Source organism: Hypanus sabinus, chromosome 20, assembly GCF_030144855.1.
Source record: "Hypanus sabinus isolate sHypSab1 chromosome 20, sHypSab1.hap1, whole genome shotgun sequence".
Lineage (NCBI taxonomy): Eukaryota > Metazoa > Chordata > Chondrichthyes > Myliobatiformes > Dasyatidae > Hypanus > Hypanus sabinus.
In genome coordinates this window covers 62,722,274-62,748,095 of record NC_082725.1, presented here as the reverse complement: position 1 = coordinate 62,748,095, position 25,822 = coordinate 62,722,274, and the positions used below count along the sequence as shown (strand labels likewise).

Sequence of the window (25,822 nt, the reverse complement as noted above, 5' to 3'; positions counted from 1 at the left end):
TTAACTGATGTTTTGATGACAAACTGCCTTCTTCATACTTGATTTGATTGTAAGCAAGGTGGGACAGTGAAAACCTGATTGGATGAGGATTAACCAATCAGTTGGAACAGTCAACTGGGGTATATATACCACTGGACAAGACATGCCCAGGCATCATGCCTGATGAAGAAGGCAGGGTTTGCCATCGAAACATCGGTTAAAATCGATACCTATACCCTCCTGGAAGCCCAAGAAGACTTCATTCATCATATACGCTGGGAAAGCACTACATCCTTTTTCACTGCTATGGGATCTTTACTGTTTTCAAACCTTGAAATGACAGTCAAAGAGTAATTCTTTCTTCTATATTGCTTGGTAAATTCTAGAAGGTAATAGTGTACTAGTAAATAAGGGACTAAATATAAATTTATAATATTTTTATCTCCAAATTTAGATTGTGAAAATGGCGAAGTCTGCAAGTCGAGTATCTTTCCTTGTGAAATTCATAAAAACAAAGGGGAAAGGTTCTGAGTATTTCACAAAAGCTTTTCAGGTTGGTTAAACTCTTTAAAGTCTCTTATAATTTCATAAATACAGATAAACATAAATACTCTGTTCCTGCTTTCTAGGCAATTAAAGAATTTAAATCAGAAGAATTTCTACAAACTATCGATGAAGATGAAACATTTAGCTTAAAAGTAAAGGACAACTCACTTTATGTATGTGACCCATTTGAGGGACCTGCTTATGATCATCTACAAAAGGTGCTGATATTTATGTTTTATTTTTGTGGAATGGAATTTTACTTTTATCTTTGTTTTTATGTCTACAAAAATATAAACAAAGCAATGTCCCGTGTTACTACTTTGGTTAGCAAATAGTACCCAAATACATTCAAAGTGGAACTAATTAAATCCCCTTAAATCAGTCAGTACATTTCAATCAATTTTCTCAAGTTTTGCTTCACTGCCTGAATATGTCAGCTCAATGAACTCATGAGATTTGATGTGGAAAGTTGAAATTGTTCTCCATTAGTTTGAAGCTGAGGTGCAGTTATTCTCTCCTCCAAACTTGTCCTGCCAAAGGGTTTCGGCCTGAAACATGGACTGTACTCTTTTCCTAGAGGCTGCCTGGCCTGCTGAGTTCCTCCAGTATTTTATGTGTTGCTGGAATTTCTAGCATCTGCAGATTTTCTCTTGTTTGGCACCTTCTGCCTCTGTCTCTACTGTCTAGCTCCCCTCCCGCACCTGACTTCATCTGCTCTTTTTTCCCCCTTATCTGTTTCCACCTTTCACACACAGCTGCACTTCATGTTCAGTCCCACCAGTCCCATTTGGCTCCAAGTTCCCGTCATCCCCAACCGTCTCATCGGATTTCACCTCTCAGCTGGCAGGCTTCCTCTCACCTCTTTGCATTGGCTATCTTCCCTCTACACTTGATGCAGAGTTGACCCAAGTCACTGACAACATCTTTATCTCCATTGATGCTGCTTGATCCTTGAACAATTTGCCTTTTTTGCAAAGATGTACTTTGACTCTCTCAAAATCATCTGGGGGCCTTCAAAGCAACACGTACAACAAGCTGGAGGAACTCAGCAGATCGGGCAGCATCTGTGGAAATAAGCAGTCAATGTTTTGGGCCGAGACCCTTCAAAATTTGGCGTAGTTCACCTATGTGGTAGGGACGAGGGAAGAATTATACAAAGATGGGCTGAACATTGCAGCAGACCAATCACAGTGGATTGATCTGAGAAATCCACAAAAGAGGACTGTAACTGCCCTTTATCAGTTGAAAAGTTCACTATTCTATTGTGGCATGTTGCTTCCCTATAGATAATTTGGATGGGGCATAGAGGGATATGCACTGAATGCAGGAAATGGGCACTAGCTGAGTGGGGACCATTGATGGGATGGACTCTCTGCGCTGAATGGAATGTATCCGTGCTGTATTGCCAGAAATACTACTTCCAGTCATTAATCTTGGATGTGTTGGCCTCCATAAGGAATATTTTCAAGTGTTTGTAATTAGTTTCATTATTAGTATTTGAAGTGTTTTTAATTTAAAATATTATTTATGTTCACTGGAATGTTTGTTAAAATCTCTTTATTTAGACAGTTCTATAAATTACGGTCCTGACTGACTGAGCAGAAAGGTTTGCCTTACCAGTCTTGCCTTTTATCAAAAACTGTCAGTGTGCTCTAAGGGCAGACTTAAAAGCAATATTGTCAGAGGCCCTGAAACCTCACTACACCTCTTTGGATAATTCCTTGGTGTGAAGAATCTAAGATTCGAATAGTATATGTTGGCGTTTTCCTTTGGAAACATTAGCACTTGCCTACCCTGCCCCCCCAAAAAAAACATATAAGCCTTGATATGATTAATTAGGTCACAGCACAATACAAACTATTGAATGAATTGTTGAATACCAAGCATATGCATGAGTCTGTTCTTCGGATTTGTTTTGAGGCAATCTTGGAACGAAAATGTGTATTTGTTTCTGCTGGTTTGCTTAGTTGATATTTTTTCAAACTCTTGGAATTAAAGTACAGCCTTCATTTCTTCAAGACCTGCAGTAGATAAACATGTAAGCTGTGTTCCTGCTTAAGGGGAAAAGGTGGTATTCACAACAGCGCTATCACGGAACAGTGGTAATTAATCCTTGCTGTGATTAGCAAATAGGATCAAAAACTGATCTAGATTAGAAAAAAAATTCTTAATTTAATATTAGAAGCAGGGTACTGACTCCTTTGACAATACATTAGTTAGAAATGATGATTTATGAGGGATCCTAGTACCAGCAACCAAGAAAGATTGGAAGAAAGACTTTATGTAGTTCAAAGATGAAAGCAGAAAATACCGGAGGTACTCAGTGGGTCAAGAAGCATTTGTTGGAAGTTAATATTATGAGTTGATGACTTCTTATCAGGACTTGCTGCTGCTGGCATCCAGCAATCTTTAGATCTTATTTGTATCTCTTAACTGGTGATATTCCCCTCAGGATCAATAAAGTATGTCTGTCTGTCTGTCTCTGTGTGCCTAGCTCCGTTTAGAATGCTTTTATCAATCAACTTGATTTTTGAGGCTGTTAATTTTTGTTATTCTTAATAGCTGGCCTAATTCAGTGCATCTGAAGTTTATACTAATGGCTCCTACTTCTCTTGACTCTAATCAACTCATTTATGTATGTGGGAAAATGATATTCCCATTAATGTTCCAAAGGCTGAATATCTTCCAACAGTAATGATATGTATAAACCTTTTAACACGGCAGGATGTTGAACCGCGTTTGCAGAAGCATTTTTAAACAACATTTGGTAGTAGAGTATATTGCAGTCACCATCACCATTATGTGCTGTGTCATATGATGTAGACGGTTATGGTTTCGTGACCATGATTGTTTTTGGCAAATTTTTTTTACAGAAGTGCTGCCTTCTAGGCAGTGTCTTTACAAGATGGGTGACCCCAGCCATTATCAATACTCTTAAGATATTGTCTGCCTGGCGTCAATGGTTGCATAACCGAGACTTGTGATATCCACCACCTGCTCCCTTGGCTTCACGTGACCTTGATTGAGGCCTAAGCAGGTGGTACACTTTGCCCAAGTGGATGGTAGGAGCACCTTATACCTCCTTTGATAAGAGGCGTATCTCCACCCTGCCACCCAACACTGTAGTAGATGAGGCAAATTTTAAAGTGTCTTAAAGATAGACATGAGAGATAGAGGTTTAAAGAGAGAATTCCAGAATATTGGAAGGGCTTGGCAGGTGAAAATGTACAGCTGCAGAAAAGACCAGAATTAGAATGCAATTGTCTGATAATTGTAGAGTTGAAGTATAGGAGGTGCTGGAGCTAATGGAGTAATTTGAAAAGGAAGATATATTTCCCTGAACCTCTGCCACATGTATCCTCCATCAACCTCTGATTAACTCCACTTTCCTACACTAAGGGATAATTTACAGTAAACAATTAATCTATCAGCGCATCTTTGGATTGTGGTAGAAATCAAGAGCAAGCAGTGGAATGGGGATATCACTACATAGGTTTCCACTACTTGATCTCCTGGTGCAAACTTTACACGGACAGTACCAGAGGTCAGGATAGGACTTGGGTGGCTGGAAATGGAAGGGTGCAATAATGACTGCTGTACTACCCCACTGCTGGCTTGAAGCAACATTATACCTTATTTGTTCGTGAAGAAGGAGCATAGATAAGGTGGGTGGTCATTGTTTTTTTTTCCCCAGGATAGGGAAGTCTAAAACTAGAAGGCATAGGTTTGAGATGAAAAGGGAAATATTTAGAGGGGACTTAAGCAAGTTTTCCACACAGTGGTGGTGGGTATATGGAATGAGATGCCAGAGAAAGTGGCAGAGATGGCATTTAGACAATTTTGTGATCTAGATGAGTATGAGCCAAATGGGACTAGCGCAGGGTGGCACCTTGGTCAGCATGGCTGAGTAGGGTGAAAGGGTCTGATCCTGCCCTGTATAGCTCTTTGAGAATGTGCATCTTCAAGGTTGATACTTGTGCTGTTACAGCCCTGCTATGGGCATAGCAATCACTGTTTTACTTTTTGACTTTTCTTCATTCTACTCAGCTTGGATGTAGGATCGTTGGTCCACAAGTAGTTATATTTTGTCTTCAGCAACAACGGAATGTACCTGAAGCTATTCATCCTGTCTACAGCATGGTCATGGCTGATGTGGTGGTTTCCTGCACCAGCTTGGAGAAGAAAACCAGAGTAAGTAAAGTGGTACTAACTGAAGCTTAACAAGTAATACTGAGTTTTCTTTACACTATGATCAGAGAGAATGGAAGCAAGTCTGATGGCCCTATGAGGCCTTGCCAATCACCTGATACCCATTTACACTCATTTAATTTTATTCCCCCCCCCCACATTCCCATCAGCTCTACCCAGTTTCTCCCCCCTCTTACCTACACACTGGCAGCAATTAACAGTGACCAGTAACCAATTCCAGACATCCTTGGGAGGCGGAAAGAAACTGACACAGTCATGCAAGCTCCACATAGGTGACAGTGGAGGTCAGGATTGAATCTTTCACTCTGATATGGTAGCTGCATCTCTGTGTCTACGTTGGCAGACCTCCAACCCTTACAAACAGCAGCCATTGGCCTCCTGCATGGATGAAGTGGGCATCCAGAGCAGTAGCTAAAACTGGCAAAAATTGGATACCATCTTATAGATTGGTTTTGTCGGGAGGAGATATTGATTAAGGTGCTATGTGAAACGCCATTTAAATAGGCTATTGTATTGTGGATGTTTTTGAGCTGTTTGTGGTAGCCAAATGTTTTATCTTGCATTGACTTGCTTTGAAAGATGGTGGAAATGTTTTGGAGACTTGGGGGTAGCTTGCTTCAGATGTGGTTGGATAGGTAGAATTTCTGATTAACTGACAACCCAGAATGTTGTTGGTAGAGGATTCAATGCTGACAGTGCTGTGAAATGTCTTGTAGAGGTGGTCATTATCTGACACTGTTATATCCCTTTTCTGATCTTAAGGCAGAGGGCAAGGCCTTTGCTAAACCAATAGACAATGGATAGGGTCAGAATATCGTCTCAAGGAATGTTTGTAGCAATGTTTACTGCTGCAAAGTTAACATTTCATGCCACATGCGGAACATCATAAGCCTGATTCTGATATCTTGTCTCTGAATTAATTCCTATTGTTTTGGTTTGTTATAACTTGCCACTTCTCTGATCTGAAGATGGTGCTGGATAGTGGAAACTACTTTTGTGTTTGTAGCTCCTAAGGGAGTTAATCAAATATCATGGTCTACAACTATAACAGATGAAATCTGCAGCCGCAGACATTGCAGTTACATTGTTTCAAGTCATTTAAAAGATTTAGTGATTTGGTATAGTTGGGACTCCATACCATCCAGAGAGTGAGTGGAGCAGCTGGAAGCTCAGGGAACTTACTTTCTCTGGAAACATGGCTGCCTGGGAGGGCTTCAGGTAAAACAGGGCACAAAACCAAACCCCCCCCACCACCACCACCCTACTGGCTGATATACATTCTCTTGAAACTACGCTAGGAGCATGACTGCAGAATCAGAGGGACGTCAGAGCCTGTTGAGTACTCTGCTTCACAGAGACTTGGCTGAGCCCCAGCAGTCTGGTCACAGCCCTTCAGCCCGAGGGCTTCACCATCCATCACATGTGCTAGACAGCAGCATCAAGCAAAGGCAGAGACAGCGTGTTCGCTTCATGACTAACATGTTATGGTGCGCATACATAGCAATTATGTCTCAGCCCTGCTCCCCAACCTGGAACTATCAAGTTTAGTCAGTCCTACTTGCCAAGGGAGTTCTCTGCTGTCATCCTGGTTGCAGTGTACACTCCACCCCTGGCAGGTGAGACCTCCAATCAGTTGTCACAAGACAGCACCCCCTGATGCCTTCCAGATTGTTGTATAGCACTTCAACCAGGCTAGTTTGAAGAACTCTGTTACAAACTGCCACTGACATGTCAACTGTGGAGAAAGAAGAGCCAACGCACTCAATCACACTCATTGTTACACCACCATCAAAATCAATTCTTGTGCCATACTACGCCTGCACTTCTTAAGTGCAGTCATCTGGCTGTACTTCTATTCCCAGCATGCAGGCAGAGATGGAAGGTCAGTGCACCGGTGGTAAGGGCAGTGAAGGCATGTTGAAGGGAGGTGGAGGAACATTTACAGGACTGTTTTGAATTGGTGGATTGGACCATGTTCAAGGACTTCTCGTCTGATCTGAATGAATATGCCACTGCCATCACCTACTTCATCAAGACTTGTGTGGATGAGTTTGTACCTTCAGGACAATACCAAGTCTTCCCAATGGAGTCTGCTGAGGGCTAGATCTGTGACATTCAAGACCGGAGATTCAGAACCGTAGAATTAGTTCAGGTATGACCTTTGGAAGGCCTTCGTAAGAGTAAAAGGACAATTTCCTGTGAAGTTAGAGATACAATTGGAGCATGACAACCGTGGCAGAGTTTGCATGCAATTACTTCCTATAAAACTAAAGCCAATGGCATAAGTTGCAGTGATGCTTCACTTCCTAATGAGTTCAGTGCCTTTTCTGCGTGCTTTGAAGAAGAGTATAACATGACACCTGTGCAAATCCCCATAGCATCTGGTGACTGTGATTTCTGTCCTATCTGCAGACAGTCAAGAGTGTAAACAGTACAGCTCCAAGAGTGTGGTCAACAAAGAGATAGGTACAGGAGGCAGAGGAGCAGCAATGTTCATTTCAGTGGATTTGGGACTTGTTCAAGGACTCATCAGAGGATCTGAACAAATATGCCATTGTTGTAACAGTCTTAATAAAGTCAGTCGTGTCCCCATAAAATCATTCAGAGCTTCCCCAAATAAAAATCTTAGCTGAACCAAGAGATAGAAATCTGTTGAGGACCAGATCAGTGGTGGTCCGATCTGACAACCAAGTAACATACAAGAGGTCTGGATACAACCTCCAGAAAGTCATTTCACATGAAGCAGCAATTCCAGACCAAACCTGAATCACAGAGTGATGCTCACAATCAGGGTTTGAATGCTATCACCTCCTACAAAGTAAAACCAAGTGACATATGTGACCACAAGGTTTTGCTCCCAGATGAGCTCAATGCTTTAATGCTCACTTTGACCAACAAAACATGGAAATACCTTCACAAACTCACACCGCCCTTGATAACCCTGTGATTTCAGTCTCTGAGGCTAATGTGAAAGAATTGTTCACCAGGGCCAATCCATGGAAAATTAGGGGTACTTGGCCAAGTACTGAAGACCTGTGCTAATCAATTGGCTGGAGTGTTCACTGATATTTTTAACTGCTCACTTCAACATTCTGAGGTAACCACCTGATTCAGGCAGGCTCTGATTATACTGGTGCCCAGGAAGAATGTGATAACCTGCTTCAATGACTATCATCCAGTAGCACTTAAACCCACTGAAGTGCGTTGAGGGGTTAATGAAGCATACCAACTCCTGCCTGAGGAGTGACAAGAACCTACTCCAATTTGCCTACCATCACAAAAAGTCAACAGCAGATGCCATTTCATTGGCTTTTCACTCAGCCCTGGAGCATCTGGACAGTGAAGATGCATACATCAGGATGCTCTTCATTGACTACAACTCTGAATTCAAAACTATTATACCATGATCTATGCCACAATACTGTCTTGTGCAATTGAATCCTTGATTTCCACACTTGCTGATCCCAGTCAGTTTGGATTGGCAACAGCATCTCCTCCACAATCTCCATCAGCACAGTTGCACCACAAGGCTATGTGTTTAGTCCTCTGCTCTACTCACTTGATATTTCTGACTGTGTGGCTAAGTGCAGCTCCATTGCCAAGTTTGCTGATATACACCACTGTCGTTGGCTAAATCACAGGTAGTGATGAATCAGCATATAGGAGGGAGATTGAAAATCTGGCTGAGTGATGGCACAAAAAGCTCTTGCTCGATGTCAGCAAAAAAAGAGCTGATTATTGACTGCAGGAGTAAGAAAGAGGAAGTCCACGAGCCAATCCTCATCTGGGGAACAGAATAGAGAAGGTCGACAACTTTAAATTCCTCAGCATTATCATCAAAATCAGGTTTATTATCATCAGCATGTGACGTGAAATTTGTTAACTTAGCAGCAGCATTTCATTGCGATACATAATCTAGCTGAGAAAAAAATAAATAAAAATAATAACAAACAAGTAAATCAGTTACAGTATACACATATTGAATAGATGTTAAAAACGTGCAAAAACAGAAATACTGGTTTTTTTTTAAAGCCCCAGGTAGTGTCCAAAGATTCAGTGTCCATTTAGGAATTAGATGGCAGAGGGGAAAAAACTGTTCCTGAATCACTGAGTGTGTAACTTTAGGCTTCTGTACCTCCTACCTGATGGTAACAGTAAGAAAAGGGCATGCCCTGGGTGCTGGAGGTTCTTAATAATGGATGCTGCCTTTCTGAGACACCACTCCCTGAAGATGTTCTGGGTACTTTGTAGGCTAGTACCCAAGATGGAGTTGACTAGATTTACAACCTTCTGCAGCTTCTTTCAGTCCTGTGCAGCAGCCCCTCCATACCAGACAGTGATGCAGCCGCCTTCACGGTACAACTATAGAAGTTTTTAAGTATTTATTTGTTATGCCAAATCTCTTCAAACTCCTAATAAAGTATAGTCACTGTCTTGTGTTCTTTATAACTACATCGATATGCTGGGACCAGGTTAGATCCTCAGAAATCTTGACACCCAGGAACTTGAATCTGCTCACTCTCTCCACTTCTGATCTCTCAATGAGGATTGTTATGTGTTCCTTCATCCTACTCTTCTTGAAATCCACAGTCAGCTCTTTCGTCTTACTGATGTTGAGTGCCAGGTTGTTGCTGTGGCACCACTCCACTAATTGGCATATTTCACTCCTGTGTGCCCTGTCGTCACCAGCTGAGATCCTAGCAACAATGGTTGTATCGTCAGCAAATTTATAGATGGTATTTGACACACAGTCATGTGTTTATGGGGAGTAGAGCAGTGGGTTAAACACACACCTCTGAGGTGCTCCAGTGTTGATTGTCAGTGAGGAGGATATGTTATCACCAATCCACACAGATTGTGGTCTTCTGGTTAGGAAGTTGAAAATCCAATTGCAGAGGGAGGTACAGAGGCCCAGGTTCTGCAGCTTCTCAATGAGGATTGTGGTGATGATGGTATCAAATGCTGAGCTATAGTCAATGAATAGCATCCTGACGTAGGTGTTTGTGTTGTCCATGTGGTCTAAAGCCGTGTGGAGAGCCATTGAGATTGCAACTGTCATTGACCTGTTGTGGCAGACGATCATTTCAGAGGATCTGCCCTGTGTTCAGTAATACAAAGAAGGCAAGGGGGCATCTCTACTTTCTTGGAAGTTTGCAAAGATTTGGCATGTCGTCTAAAACCTACAAGCTTCTATTGTTGTAGAGTGGAGACTATCATCACTGGTTCTGTCACAGCCTCAAACAGAATCTCTCCCAGCCTCGTTGATGATGCAAAGATCATCGCCAGAGGCTCAGCAATCTCCTCACACAGTAGCCTGGGGTACATTTCATCCATTCTCATAGACTTATCGAACTTGATGGTTTCCAAAAGCTCTTGTACATCCTCTTTCTTAATATCTACATGCTCAAGCTTTTCAATCCGCTGCAAGTCATCCTTACAATCGCCAAGATCCTTTTCTGTAGTGAATACTGAAGCAAAGTACTCAAGTATCTACCTCTACTATCTCCTCCAGTTCTATACACACTTTTTCACTGTCGCACTTGATTGGTCCTATTCTCTCTTGTCTTATCCTTTGCTCTTCACATATTTGTAGAATACCTTGGGATTTTCGTTATTCCTATCTGCTAAGACCTTCCCATTGCCCCTTCTGGCTCTCATAGGTTCTTTCTTAAGCTCCTTCCTGCTAGCCTTACAAGCTTCTAGATCGCTATCATTACCTAGCTTTTTGAACCTTTTGTAAGCTCTTCTTCTTGACTAGATTTACAATAGCCTTTGTACACCACACAACTTATCCTTTCATGTTCCTGCCTGATAACCTCATTTTTCCCCTTACTCCAGTTAAACACTTTACTGACTTGTCTGTTCCTGTCCTTCTCCAGTGCTATTGTAAAGGAGAGAGAATTATGATCACTATCTCCAAAATGCTGTCCTACTGAGAGATCTAACACCTGACCAGGTTCATTTCCCAACAGCAGATTAAGTACAGCCTCGCCTCTTGTAGACTTAACTACATATTGTGTAAAGAAACCTTCTTGAACAGACCTAACAAAACCATCTAAACCCTTCACTCTAGGGACATGGCAATCGATATTTGGGAAATTAAAATCTCCCACCATGACAACCTGTTATTATTACACCTTTCCAGAATCTGTCTCCCTATAACTGTATAAAAATTACAGCATGGAAAAAGGCCATCTCGGCCCTTCTAGTCTGTGCCGAACGCTTACTCTCACCTAGACCCACCTACCTGCACTCAGCTGTTTCTGTTTCGTGAACAGTAACACTGCAGATTCAGAGTTCTGCCGCTGGGTCCTAATGTTCACTGCGCTGAGACAGGTTGAATAAGGGGCTTGAGCATCAGCAAATTTTGGTATCCGCAGGGGGTCCCGGAACCAATCTCCCCCCGCAGGTAAGTGTATAAAAGTTCATCTTTTAATTCTGGACAGTAAAATCTTGCCAATAGTTCCAGTTTATTGCATGAAATATTCTGAGCTGAGCACATCAGATAGCTTGAAATAAAGTTCAATGGGCCAATAATATTATGTAACCACCATATGTTAACATTGTAAGTAATTATTTTATTTGACTGAATAAGTTCTGTTTCCTCCTAAGGAAGAAGTGCATCAACAAGTCCAGTTGATGGGTGGTAGGATTCTTCGTGACTTCAACATTTCAGTGACTCATCTGATAGCTGGAGAGGTTGGAAGCAAGAAGTACCTGGTGGCTGCCAATCTTAAAAAACCCATTTTGCGTCCATCCTGGGTCAAAGCATGCTGGGAGAAAGCACAAGAGAAGTAAGTGTCATAGATAGCTAGGTAATGGTTACATTCTGATGTATATTCATTGCCTTTTATTAAAGGAAATGATCCAGTGTCAGGAAGCCCTAAGTATTTCACAGCCTATTGAGATATTTTTTGAAATAAAAAGAAATGCTGAAAATAGCAGGTTAAGACACTATGCATAGGAAGACATTTCAATGAAACTTTTGAAGCATGAGCACACCTTGTAGCATCTTTCACGTCATTTTAGAAAGCCCTAATGCCCGTTACAGCCAATAAATTACCTTTTTGAAGTATAATCACAGCTACCAGTTTGTGCAAGGCAAGGTCCTGTAATCATTTGAGATTATCTTGATCCTATGAGTGCTTTTTTTCCAGAAACATTGATAATATCCATTTGGATATTGGAATAAATCCCGTGTTGTTCCAGTAGACAGCACCTGGGACCTTCCCATGCTTTATTGATCTGGTTCTAATGGCTGTGGCAGTGACAAGGACATCACTGAGTGGGTGGCAGAGAGTATTAATTTTGCTATCTTCATAAGAACATACAAATACCTACAGAAGATATAAGACTGTAAGATATAGGAGCAAAGTTAGGTCATTTGGCCCATCGAAACTGCTCTACCATTTCATCATGGCTGATTTACTATCCCCCTCAACCCCATTTTCCTGCCTTCTCCCCATAACCTTTGACACCCTCGTCAACGGTGATCAACCCGATATAATGAAACAAGTACCACAGTTGATTCTTTTCCGCCTTTATTAGAACCATAGAACATTACAGCACAGAAAAAGGCCTTTTGGCCCTTCTTGGCTATGCTGAAACATTTTTCTGCCTAGTCCCACTGACCTGCAGCTGGGCCATATCACTCCAAACCCCTCTCATCCATATACCTGTCCAAGTTTTTCTTAAATGTCAAAAGTGAGCCCGCATTCACCACTTCATGTAGCAGCTCATTCCACACTCCCAACACTCTCTGCGTGAAGAAGCCCCCCTCCCCCCCCAATGTTCCCTTTAAACTTTTCCCGCTTCACCCTTAACCCATGTCCTCTGGTTTTTTTCTCCCCTAGCCTCAGTGGAAAAAGCCTGCTTGCATTCACCCTATCTATACCCATATAATTTTATACACCTCTATCAAATCACTCATTCACTTATACACCTCCCTCTAACTCAGTTTCTCAAGTCCGGGCAACATCCTTGTAAACCTTCTCTGCACTCTTTCAACCTTATTAATATCCTTCCTGTAATTAGGTGACCAAAACTGCACACAATACTCCAAATTCAGTCTCACCAATGTCTTATACAACGTTACCATAACATTCCAACTGTTGTACTCAATACTTTGATTTATAAAGGCCAATGTATCAAAAGCTCTCTTTACAACCCTATCTACTTGTGACGGCACTTTTAGGGAATTATGTATCTGTGCTCCCAGATCCCTCTGTTCTACTGCACTCCTCAGTGTCCTACCACTTACCTTGTATGTTCTACCTTGGTTTGACCTTCCTAAGTGCAATACCTCACACTTGTCTGTATTAAACTCAATCTGCCATTTTTCTGCCCATTCCTCCAACTGGTCCAAATCCCTCTGCAAGCTTTGAAAACCTTCCTCAATGTCCACTACACATCCAGTCTTTGTATCATCAGCAAATTTGCTGATCTAATTTGCCACATTATCATCCAGATCATTGATATAGATGACAAATAACAATGGACCCAGCACTGATCCCTGTGGCACACCACTAGTCACAGGCCCCCACTCAGTGAAGCAATCCTCCACTACCACTCTCTGACTTCTCCCATTGAGCCAATGTCTAATCCAATTTACTACCTCTCCATGTATACCTGGTGACTGAATCTTCCTAACTAACCTCCCATGCAGGACCTTGTCAAAGGCCTTACTGAAGTCTGTTACGAACCCCGTAACTGGGTCATTTACCAGCAAAGATAGAGAGGTCCATTGAAGTCTGATGGTACTATTTTTAACAGTCTTTATTAGTAAAAATACACAAAAATAATATCACTGCAAACATACAGATAATATACGTTGTCAATACTAAATCTAAAAGTGCAGGTATAATAATAATCAATAAGAAATAATATATCGTTGTCTAGGGGATAATGTATTGTCCGATGGAAATATAAAAGTCACTCAGTTCATTCAGGCTGCAGCCTTTGGTTGGAGTCAAGAGAGAGATTTAGAAACTTGCCGGCTTTTCCTTTTTATGATGTCTATCCTTCGAGAGTTCCGTTGGTGTAGCCGGTCCTTTAGCTAAGCCGTTCTTCCATGGTAAGGCCCCAATCCCAGGCAACGGGAAAGGACGCAGGCGAGCCCTCCAGCTGCTGTCGCTATTAAACGCTGTCACGGGATTTCTAGCGTTTCTCCTGGTGCGTCTAAAGGGGTTGTTCCCCAGACCCTCTTTTATCCTTACTCACAGGGTCTCAGATGTCAATCAGGTTGGGATGATGCAATCCCTCAACCAGCCCACTCTGGTATCTCCTGAGGGCTTCAATGAATAGTACAGTACTCAATACACAATTCCGTCTCCAAGAGACAGTGGCCGTTATCTGTGGCTTTGTCTTGCTGAGGCCAGGACATGTTCCAAACCCTGTGTATTCTGGACGTCTCTCTCTCATTTCCTGGGTCCCAGACCCGAATTAATAGCGATCTTGTGATTCTCAAAATGGAGGGGGCTACTTTGTACCCTTCGGCCCCTCAGAGTTGTGGCACAGTTGTAACAAGTCCATGTATACAATATCCACTGCCTTCCCTTCATCCGCTTTCCTGGTAATTTCCTTGAAAAACTCTTAATAGATTGGTTAAACATGACCTACCACGCACAAAGCCAAGCTGACTGTTTTTAATAAGTCCCTGTCTATCCAAATACTTGTAGATCCTATCTCTTAGTATTCCTTCCAATAATTTACCTACTACCGATGTCAAACTTACCGGCCTATAATTTCCCGGCTTACTTTTTGAGCCTTTTTTAAACAACGGAACTACATGAGCTATCCTCCAATACTCCGGCACCTGACCGACATTTACAAATGACAGGATATCGACATTTTAATTATTTCTGCCAGGGCCCCTGCAATTTCAACACTAGTCTCCCTCAACGTCTGAGGGACCCTGTCAGGTCCTGGGGATTTTTCTACTCTGATTTGCCTCAAGATAGCAAGCATCTACTCCTCTTCAATCTGAATAGGTTCCATGACTTCACTACTTGTTTGCCTTATTTCCATTGACTCCATGCCAGTTTCCTTAGTAAATACAGATGCAAAAAACCCATTTAATATCTATCCCATTTATTTTGGTTCCATGCATAGCCGACCACTGTGATCTTCAAGAGGACCAATTTTATCCCTTACTATCCTTTTGCTCTTTACATACCTGTAGAAGCTCTTGGGATTATTCTTCACCCTGACTACCAAAGCAACCTCATGTCTTCTTTTAGCCCTCCTGATTTCTTTCTTAAGTATTTTCTTACTCATTTTATACTCCTCAAACATCCCTGTTGTCTATACATGTTATACATTTCTTTCTTCATTATCAGAGTTCCAATATCCCTCGAGAACCAAGGTTCCTTATTCTTATTCGTTTTGCCTTTAACCCTGAGAGGAACATACATACTCTGCACTCTCAAAATTTCTCCTTTGAAGGCCTCTCACTTAACAATCACATCCTTGCCAGAGAACAACCTGTCCCAATCTATGCTTTTTAGATCCTTTCTCATTTCTTCAAATTTGGCCTTTTTCCAGTTTAGAATTTCAACCCGAGGACCAGATCTTTCTTTATCCATGATGAAGTTGAAACTAATGGCCTTATGATCACTGGAACCAAAGTGTTCCCCTACTCACACTTCTGTCACCTGCCCTAACTCATTTCCTAATAGGAGATCTAATATTGCATCCTCCTTAGTTAGTACATCTATATATTGATTTAGAAAACTTTCCTGGACATATTTCACAAACTCTAACCCATCTAGATCTTTAACAGTATGGGAGTCCCAATCAATGTGTGGAAAATTAAAATCCCCTACTATCACAACTTTCTGTCTCCTGCAGTTGTCTGTTATCTCTCTGCAGATTTGCTCATCCAATTCTCGCTGACTATTGGGTGGTCTATTATACAACCCTATTAATGTGGTCATACCTTTCCTTTTTCTCAGCTCCACCCATATGGCCTCAGTAGACAAGCCCTCTAACCTGTCCTACCAAAGCACTGCTGTAATATTTTCCCTGACTAACAAAGCCCACTCTTCATCCCTCTGCCTCTATCACGTCTGAAACATCGGAACCCTGAAACATTGAGCTGCCAGTCCTGCCCCTCCTGTAGCCAAGTTTCATTAATAGCTATGATGTCATAATTTCACGTGTCAATTCAGGCCCTCAGCTCGTCTGCCTTTCCCACAATACTCCTTGCATTGAAATATACACACCTCAGAAGATTATTACCACCACACACAACTTACTATTTGTGACTTTGCATGAACTACTGACATTATTTATTTTTACCTGCATTCCACTATCTACTCTGGCACTCTGGTTCCCATCCCCCTGCAAATCTAGTTTAAACCCTCCCCAATAACACTAGCAAACCTCCCTGCAAGTATATTGGTCCCCTTGTAGTTCAGGTGTAACCCGTCTCGTACATGTCCCACCTGCCCCAGAAGAGGTCCCAATGATGTAGAGATCTGAAACCCTGACCCCTACACCAGTTTCTCAGCCACGTGTTCATCTGCCAGAGCATCCTATTCTTACCCTCACTGGCACGTGGCACAGGCAGCAATCCGGAGATTACTACCCTCGTGGTCCTGTTTTTCAACTTCCTACCAAGCTCACTGTACTCACTCTTCAGGACCTCCTGACTCTTTCTACCTATGTCATTGGTACCGATGTATACCCACAACATATGGCTGATCACCCTCCCACCTCAGAATGCTGTGCACGTGATCAGAGACATCCCTGACCCTGGCACACAGGAGGCAACAAACCATCCGGGAGTCTCTGTCACGACCACAGAATCTCCTGTCTGTACTCCTGACTATGGAGTCCCCTATCACTAACACTTTCCTCTTCTTCCTCCCTCCCTTCTGCACTGCAGAACCAGACTCAGTGCCAGAGATACGGCTGCCGCAGCTTGTCCCAGGTAAGCCCTCCCCCCCCCCCCCCCAATGGTATCCAAATCGGTATACCTGTTTTGGAGGGGAATGGCCACAGGGGAACCATGCAGTACCTGCCCTTTCCTCTTCCCTCGCCTGACGGTAACGCAGTTACCTGTGCCCTGTTCCTCAGGTGTAACTACTTCCTGGAAACTACTATTTATAAACTGCTCAGTCTCCCGAATGATCCGGAGGTCATCCAGCTCCAGCTCCTGCACGGTTTATTAGGAGCTGCAGCTGGATGCACTTCTTGCAGGTATTGCCAGGGACACCGGAGGTCTCCCTAACTTTCCACATCCTGCAAGAGGAACATTCCGACATCCTGCCTGGCATATTCTCTAGTCTGAACAAAAAAAAGAAGAAAACAGAAACTTACCGGAACCTACCCTTGCCTCTGCCTGTTTCTTGCTGAAGCCTGATTGAGCCAAAGCAGTCCCACTCCAACTCAGTCCACTCCAATGATGGCTGCTGTATATGGCTGTCTGCCTTTTAAACCTTGGCGCGTTACGTCACGTGCCTGCGCAGTAGTGCCTCTTTTTCCCCAATCAGTTAAAGAAAAGGAAAACAACCCTCCCTCCGCGATACTTCCGTCTTTCACTCTCAGCCTCTTGCTTCAATTGAAAAGACCATTGGAAGTTTTTCTCTCCCTTTTAAACCTTGGCGTGCTACATCACGCTCCTGCGCAGTAGTGCCTCTTTTCCCCAATCAGTTAAAGAAAAGAAAAACGACCTTCCTTCCACGATGCTTTGAGAGCTAGCTACGAGAGAGAACATTCCATCTGCATTCACAGAGAGTCAGACACTCAAAGTCTCTGTCTAAGGACAGATACAGAGTTTTTAAATACCATCTTTGTCAGGAACGCCATCAACAGTGATAGACAAGAGCCACTTAATCACTAAAACAGAGGCAATCGTACTTGACAAAGAACACTTAATCACATTAGGCAGAGGTAATCAGAAAACAGTATAGATTGTTACATCCTGCAAGTGAGACAAGGAGTCTGCAGGACAAATTGAACCTTTAACATCTCAATACAAAAGAACAGTCAGATCCTTAGACATTCCGGCTACTCAAATAGAGCAGAACTCAATAATTTAGATAAGAGACTTCACCAAAATTAAGAAAGGAATGTAAAGAATGTCCTGCCTTATCGCCACCTTTTGTCGAAACCAAAAGGTGTGAAAAGTTAGGAGACATCATCTTGTGGGTTTTGTAAGTTTATAATCTTTTTTCACTCAAAGAAGCAGTTGTGAGACATTATTCAAACATACTACAGTTACAGACTACGTCCACACTAGACTGGATAATTTTGAAAATGCCTGTTTCGTGTAAAAATGATAGGCGTCCATAAATATCTCTGTCCACATTGAAAGGGAGATCTCGGCGAATCTCCTCCTACTGCGCATGTGCAGGACACATCTACCGAAAATAAGCAACATGTTTGGTGTCAAATCTTGCTGTGAAAGAGTTGGTGAGCATTTGTTCATTTACAGACTAGAAAAACTTACATGACAGACAGCTGTTGGCTCTTGCACAGGAGGACTTAAAACTAAAAAAAAACATACTGGAGTGTATGGAGGCAACCGACAGGGATTTCACGGACAGTATGACCCAGCTGACAACGAACATTGAAAAACTGACTAACTCTGTTGCATTAATAAAGCCCCTTGTTAAATGTATAAAACGTGTATAAAACGCTGTCATGACCTGCCGGAACAGATGCTGGTGGCAGCGTGCCATCTTGAACGCAACCTAACAATTTCAGAACAGACGGCAACGAGGCTGGATGCCAGCAGAGTTAAAAATGTACTCACCAAATACAAACCCCTTTTCCAGAAAAGTTGGGATATTTTCTGAAATGCAATAAAAAAAATCTGTGATATTGTGGCGACCCTTTTCCTGGCGTATCCGAACCGACTCAATGAGATAGCCTACGGGGGTTTGCGAGCACAGAGCTTTGGAGCCTCTGCGCCATGGGGGGCCGGTTGACAGAGGCTTAAAAGTGAGGCTGAAGTTTTGGAATAAAGTTTTTTCCTTCGACTGCAGTTACCGACTCCGTGTCGTAATTTTAGCGCTGCGTGTAGCACACCACTACAATTGGTGACCCCGACGGTCCAAACGATTTTTGGACCAGAAATGACCGACGCCGCCTCTGTTCATGCGGTTTCGTTGAAACTGCCGGGTTTCTGGACACAGCGCCCGGACCTATGGTTCCAGCAAGCCGAAGCCCAATTCCACGTTCGCCAGATCACCTCAGAAGACACCCGCTACTACTACGTGGTGAGCTCCCTCGACCAGGACACAGCGGCCCAGGTCGCGGAGTTCGTACAGTCGCCCCCGGCAGACGGCAAGTACACGGAGTTCAAAGCTCTGCTCCTCAGGACTTTCGGACTCTCACGGCGTGAGCGGGCTGCCCGTTTACTGCACCTGGACGGCTTGGGCGACAGACCTCCATCGGCTTTAATGAATGAGATGTTGTCTCTGGCCGACGGACACACATGCCTCATGTTTGAGCAGGCATTCCTGGAGCAGCTGCCCGAGGACATACGCCTGCTGCTGTCCGACACGGATTTCAGTGACCCCCAGAAGGTGGCAGCCCGGGCGGACTTGCTGTGGAACGCCAAAAGGGGAGCGGAGCGTCCATCGCACAGATCTCCCAGCCACGCTCCCAGCAGCAAACCAGTCCAGGCCCGGCCGCAGAGCCCGCCAACCCCCGGCCCAATGAACACTGGCGCTTCTACCACCAGCGGTGGGGCGCAGAAGCCCGCCGTTGTTGCCCGCCCTGCAAGTTCCCGGGAAACGCCAGGGCCAGCCGCTGCTGATGGCTACAGCGGCTGGCCATCGGGATAGCCTCCTGTATGTGTGGGATAGAAGGTCGGGACGCCGGTTTTTGGTCGATACTGGGGTTGAGATCAGCGTTTTACCTCCGACGAGTTACGACACCCGCAGCAGGGCACCGGGTCCCCCCCTGAGGGCCGTGAACGGCAGCACCGTAAGGACCTATGACACCCGTCAGGTGCAGCTACAGTTTGGCTCCGGCCAGTTCACGTGGGACTTTACACTGACTGCCGTAGCCCAACCGCTTCTGGGTGCGGATTTTTTGCGGGCTCACAGCCTACTGGTCGACCTGCCCAGGAAGAGACTGGTACACGCCGAGACCTTTCAGATGTTCTCCCTGGGTGCAGCCCAGTTGCCAGCCCCTCACCTCGGCTCCATCACGCTGTCCGACAACGACTTCACCAGGGTCCTGGCGGAGTTCCCATCGGTTCTGGCACCGCAGTTCACAGCGGCCATGCCCAGGCACGGCGTACAGCACCACATCCCGACCCAGGGACCACCCCTCCACGCCCGCGCTCGGCGGCTTCCCCCGGACAAGCTCTGACTGGCGAAGGAGGAGTTCCAGAGGATGGAAGAATTGGGGATCATCCGGCGGTCCGACAGCCCATGGGCCTCCCCCCTGCACATGGTGCCCAAAGCGACGGGGGGCTGGAGACCATGCGGCGACTACCGCAGGCTGAACGAGGCTACCACACCGGACCGCTACCCTGTGCCGCACATTCAGGACTTTGCAGCAAACCTGCATGGCGCACGGATCTTCTCCAAGGTAGATCTCGTCCGGGGATACCATCAAATCCTGATGCATCCTGACGATGTCCCCAAAACGGCTCTCATCACCCCTTTCGGCCTTTTCGAGTTCCTCCGCATGCCGTTCGGCCTGAAGAATGCCGCACAGACGTTCCAGCGGTTAATGGACGCGGTGGGACGGGACCTGGACTTCGCGTTCATCTATTTGGATGACATTCTCATAGCCAGCGGCAGTCGTCAGGAGCATCTGTCCCACCTCCGTTAACTCTGCGCCCGACTGAGTGAGTATGGTCTTACAATCAACCCCGCCAAATGCCAGTTCAGACTCGATACCATTGACTTCCTGGGCCACAGGATTACTAAAGACGGGGCAATCCCTCTGCCCGCTAAGGTAGATGCGGTCCGCCACTTCCCCCGACCCACCACGATCAAAGGCCTTCAGGAATTCATAGGTATGGTCAATTTCTACCGCCGCTTCCTCCCTTCAGCTGCCCGGATCATGCGCCCCCTGTTCGCCCTGATGTCGGGTCCGAGCATGGACATTACCTGGGACGAGGAGTCCGCCGCCGCTTTCGTTCAAACGAAGGAAGCTTTGGCGGACGCCGCAATGCTAGTACATCCCAGAATGGACGCCCCTACCGCCCTCACAGTGGACGCATCAAACACGGCAGTCGGTGGGGTGCTGGAGCAGCTCATCGCAGGTCGCTGGCAACCCCTGGCGTTTTTCAGCAAACACCTGCGGCCACCCGAGCTTAAGTACAGTGCTTTCGACCGGGAACTGTTGGCGCTCTACCTGGCAATCCGGCATTTCAGGTACTTCCTAGAAGGTCGGCCCTTCACCGCGTTCACGGACCACAAACCGCTTACCTTTGAGTTTACGAAAGCGTCCGACCCCTGGTCGTCCCGCCAGCAACGCCACCTGTCCTACATCTCTGAATACACGACGGATGTCCGGCACGTCTCGGGTAAGGACAATGTCGTGGCGGATGCGCTCTCTCGCCCTACCGTTCATGCCCTTTCCCAAGGGGTAGACTTTGAGGCACTGGCAGAGGCGCAGCAGGCGGATGAGGAGATTCCGAGTTACAGAACCGCAGTCTCCGGTTTGCAGCTCCAGGACCTCCCCGTGGGCCCAGGTGAGAGGACCCTACTCTGTGACGTCACCACCGGCCAGCCCCGTCCAGTCGTCCCGACAGCATGGCGGCGCTGTGTTTTCGACTCCATTCATAACTTGGCGCATCCCTCAGTTGTCCGGATGGTTTCCAGCAGGTTCGTTTGGCACGGACTCCGCAAACAGGTCAGTGAATGGGCCAAAACGTGCATGCACTGCCAGACGGCCCAGGTGCAGTGGCACACCAAAGCCCCACCGCAGCAGTTCCATCCCGCCCACCGGCGTTTGGACCACATTCATGTGGATATTGTGGGCCCCCTGCCAGTGTCGCGCAGAGCGCGTTACCTCCTGACTATCGTGGACCGGTTCACAAGATGGCCAGAGGCGGTCCCGCTCACCGACACTACCTCCGAATCTTGCGCCCGAGCCCTGATCGCCACCTGGATATCTCGCTTTGGTGTACCGGCCCACATTACCTCCGACAGAGGCGCCCAGTTCACCTCCAGCCTGTGGTCAGCTATGGCCAGCCTTTTGGGGACTCAGCTGCACCACACGACTGCCTACCACCCACAGTCGAACGGGCTAGTGGAGCGTTTCCACCGTCACCTGAAGTCGGCCCTCATGGCCCGCCTGCGAGGAGCCAACTGGGCGGACGAGCTTCCCTGGGTCCTACTCGGCATCCGCACAGCGCCCAAGGACGACCTGCACGCCTCGTCGGCCGAGTTGGTATACGGCGCGCCCCTGGTCGTCCCTGGGGAGTTCCTACCAGCCCCAAGGGGGCAAGAGGAAGAACCCGCAGCAGTCCTGGGCAGACTACGCGAGAAGCTCAGTAACCTGGCCCCCATACCCACTTCACAGCACGGGCGGCACCCGACCTGCGTACCCAAAGACCTACCGAACTGTAAGTTTGTGTTTGTACGAAGGGGCGGGCATCAGCCGCCGCTGCAGCGGCCATACGAGGGGCCGTTTATGGTGCTCCGGAACAACGGGTCCACGTTCGTGCTGGACGTTGGGGGGAAAGAGGAGGTTTTCACGGTGGACCGCCTCAAACCGGCCCATGTGGACCTGGCGCAACCGGCCGAGTTTCCGGCGCCTCGGCGCAGAGGCCGACCTCCCAAGCAGGTTCTGGCCCTGACTGTGGACATTGGGGGGTGTATCGCCGGTTCTGGGGGGGGGGGGGGGTTATGTGGCGACCCTTTTCCTGGCGTATCCGAACCGACTCACAATGAGATAGCCTACGGGGGTTTGCGAGCACAGAGCTTTGGAGCCTCTGCGCCATGGGGGGCCGGTTGACAGAGGCTTAAAAGTGAGGCTGAAGTTTTGGAATAAAGTTTTTTCCTTCGACTGCAGTTACCGACTCCGTGTCGTAACTTTAGCGCTGCGTGTAGCACACCGCTACAATATGTTAATTCACGTGAACCATTTAACTGACAAATGTACAAAGAAAAGAGTGTGTTGCAGCCATCAAATTCTAAATTTGTGTATATTTACAAAATACAATTAAGTTGGTCAGTAAAACTATTGAAAATCTTTTCTTTGTACTTTTGTCAGTTAAATGGTTCACGTGAATTAACATATCACAGAGTTTTGTTTTTATTGCATTTCGTAAAATATCCCAACTTTTCTTGAAACGGGGTTTGTATTTGGTGAGTACATTTTTAACTCTTCTGGCTGCAGCCTCGTTGCCGTCTGTTCTGAAATTGTTAGGTTGCGTTCAAGATGGCACGCTGCCACCAGCGTCTGTTCCGGCAGGTCATGACAGCATTTTTTAGAAATCTCCGGTTACCCCATCCACACTGCTCCGGCCAATCCAGTGTTTTCAAAATTACACACTCTAAAGAGCATTTTAGAAAAGCTCCGTATTCAGTGGACTAAAACACAGTTTTAGTGTGGACGGAGGGTCAAAACGAAGAGAAAAAGCTTTGGTCACGGATTTATCTGGTGTAGTGTAGACGTAGCCACAGAGTAGTTGGTACTTATCCCAAAGTTGAAATTTAAACACGAAATCAAAAGGTGTGAAAAGTCAGGAGACAACAGCTGCTCAAGCTGCAGCCATTCTCAAACCAGAATGCACAGACTCAACCTTAACCATTATTTACAGGAATCTGAGACTCCCCAATTCCCTTAAAACTTTATCACCCTGACAAATCAAGAACACACCAACCTCTGCTTTAAATATATGCAATGACTTGCCCTCCACAGCTGTCCGTGGCAGTAAATTCCACAGATCTATCTCCGTCTCACTGACTAAAGAGGTTCCTCCTCATCTATGGTACAAATGGACGTCCTTCTGTTATGAAGCTGTGTCCTCTGGTCTTAGGCTACATCCACACTACACTGGATAAATCCGTAACCGAAGCTTTTTCTCTTCGTTTTTACCCTCCGTCCACACTAAAACAGCATGTTGTCCCCCCAAACACTGTCCAGGGTGAGTATTTTTGGAAGTGCTGATTTGGCAGATCAGTGTGGACAGGGTAACTGGAGAAATTTAAAAATGCTGTCAGGCGACAGTGTTTTCTTAAATGCAACCTAACAATTTCAGAACAGATGGCAACGAGACTAAAGCCAGAAGAGTTAGAAATGTACTCACCAAATACTTTGACCCATAACTTACTGAATAAATAAGTATACTCATTTTGCCCTGTTTTCTGCCCATGCTCGTATGAAGGTGGTTTACCCATTTATGCAAGTATTTCTCTGACAATAGATGTGTAACAGCCTAATGTAACATTGTATGGAAATACAAGATAATACTGATACAGACATGTTTTATACATTTAACAAGGTACTTTATTAATGCAACAGAGTTAGTCAGTTTTTCAATGTTTGTCGTCAGCCGGGTCATACCCCCCGTGAACTCCCTGTCGGTTGCCTCTATACACTTCAGTATTTGATTTTTTTTACTTTTAAGTCCTCCTGCGCGAGAGCCAGCAGCTGCCCGTCATTTAAGTTTTTCTAGTCTGTAACTGAACAAACTCGCACTGCCTTTCACAGCGAGATTCAACACCAAACATGTCGCTTGCTTTCAGTAGATGTGTCCTACGCATGCGCAGTAGGAGGAGATTCACCAATATCTCCATTTCAGTGTGGTCAGAGATATTTTTAAAAACACATAGAGTAGACGCCTATCGTTTTTACGCGAAACCGGCGTTTTCAAAATTAACCAGTCTAATGTGGATGTAGCCTTAGACTTGCCTGCTATAGGAAATATCCTCCTCACATGCACTCTGTCTAGGCCTTTTAATATTCGATAGGTTTCAATGAGATCTCCCCTCAATCTTATAAACTCCAGTGAGTACAGGCCCAGAGTCATCAAACATGCCTCGTACGTTAACTCTTTTATTCCAGGAATTATTCTCGTAAACCTCCAAATCCTCTCCAATGCCAGCACATTTTCTTAGATAAGGAGCCCAAAACTATTCACAATACGCAAAGTGAGGTTTGACCAATTCCTTATAAATCCTCCACATTACATCCTTGCTTTTATATTGTAGTCCTCTTGAAATGAATGCTAACTTTGCGTTTGCCTTCCTTATCACTGACTCAGAATTAGGTTTAATATCATTGGCATATGTCATGAAGTGTAAATTGTAATAAAGACATATTTTAAAAAATCAAATGAATAGTGAGGTGGTGTTCATGGATTCAATGTCCATTCAAAAATCTGATGGTAAACAGGAATAAGCTGTTCTTGAAATGAAGAGTGTGTTTTCGGGCTCCTGTACCACCTTCTTGATGAGAATAGGGTATTCCTGGGTGAGAGGCCCTTAATGACAATGTGCTGTTTTTGAGACATCACCTTTTGAAGTTATCCTCAATGCTGGGGAGACAAGTGCCCATGATGCAGCTTTTGTCAGTCCTGTTCATTGGCCCCGCCATACCAGACAGTGATGCAACCAGTTATATTGCTCTTCTAGCTCAACTTGCAAGATAATCTTTATGGAGTGTTGCACAAGGAGTCCCAAGTCCCTTTGCAACTCTGATTTTTGAATTTTCTCCCAGTTTTGAAAATAGTCTCCGCCTTTATTTCTTCTACCAAAGCGCATGACCTTACACTTCCCTACACTATATTCCATCTGCCATTTCGCATATCCTCCTAATCTGTGCTCAAGTCCTTCTGAAGACTTTCTGCTCCCCTGTTGTTGGCATGGTCCTCAAGATCATGGCTGATCTTCCTCACCATTTTCTTGATCCCCTTATTCTTTGATATCCCTGAATTCCAGAAGTCTATTATTATCACTGTTGTATGTAATCAGTTCCCATATCCTTATTTGTGGAAGTATTTCAAAGGTCTGCAATCTTCTGAATAAATATGTTTGGTTTGTATTCTTTGATGTTTAGAAGAATGGACATAATTTTATTGAAAGATAAAAATCCTAAGGAGCCAATGCAGGGTTCATGTTGACATACTTTATTTATTTTTATTTTATCCCTCCCTCCCCCCCCAACT

At 45.0% G+C, this 25,822-nt stretch overlaps 1 protein-coding gene across 3 annotated transcripts in view; it reads left to right on the top strand.

Moving 5' to 3' along the window:
* The window catches only part of topbp1 (DNA topoisomerase II binding protein 1), a 128,134-nt gene that overhangs the window by 3,015 nt on the left and 99,297 nt on the right, over nt 1-25,822 (top strand). For all 3 annotated transcript variants that reach the window (XM_059945629.1, XM_059945628.1, XM_059945630.1), the window contains exons 2-5: nt 434-532; nt 609-743; nt 4,573-4,716; nt 11,347-11,528. In XM_059945629.1, coding sequence (XP_059801612.1) covers nt 443-532; nt 609-743; nt 4,573-4,716; nt 11,347-11,528 — 551 coding nt within the window. In that variant the 5' untranslated portion in view covers nt 434-442. The remainder of the gene's footprint in view (nt 1-433; nt 533-608; nt 744-4,572; nt 4,717-11,346; nt 11,529-25,822) is intronic.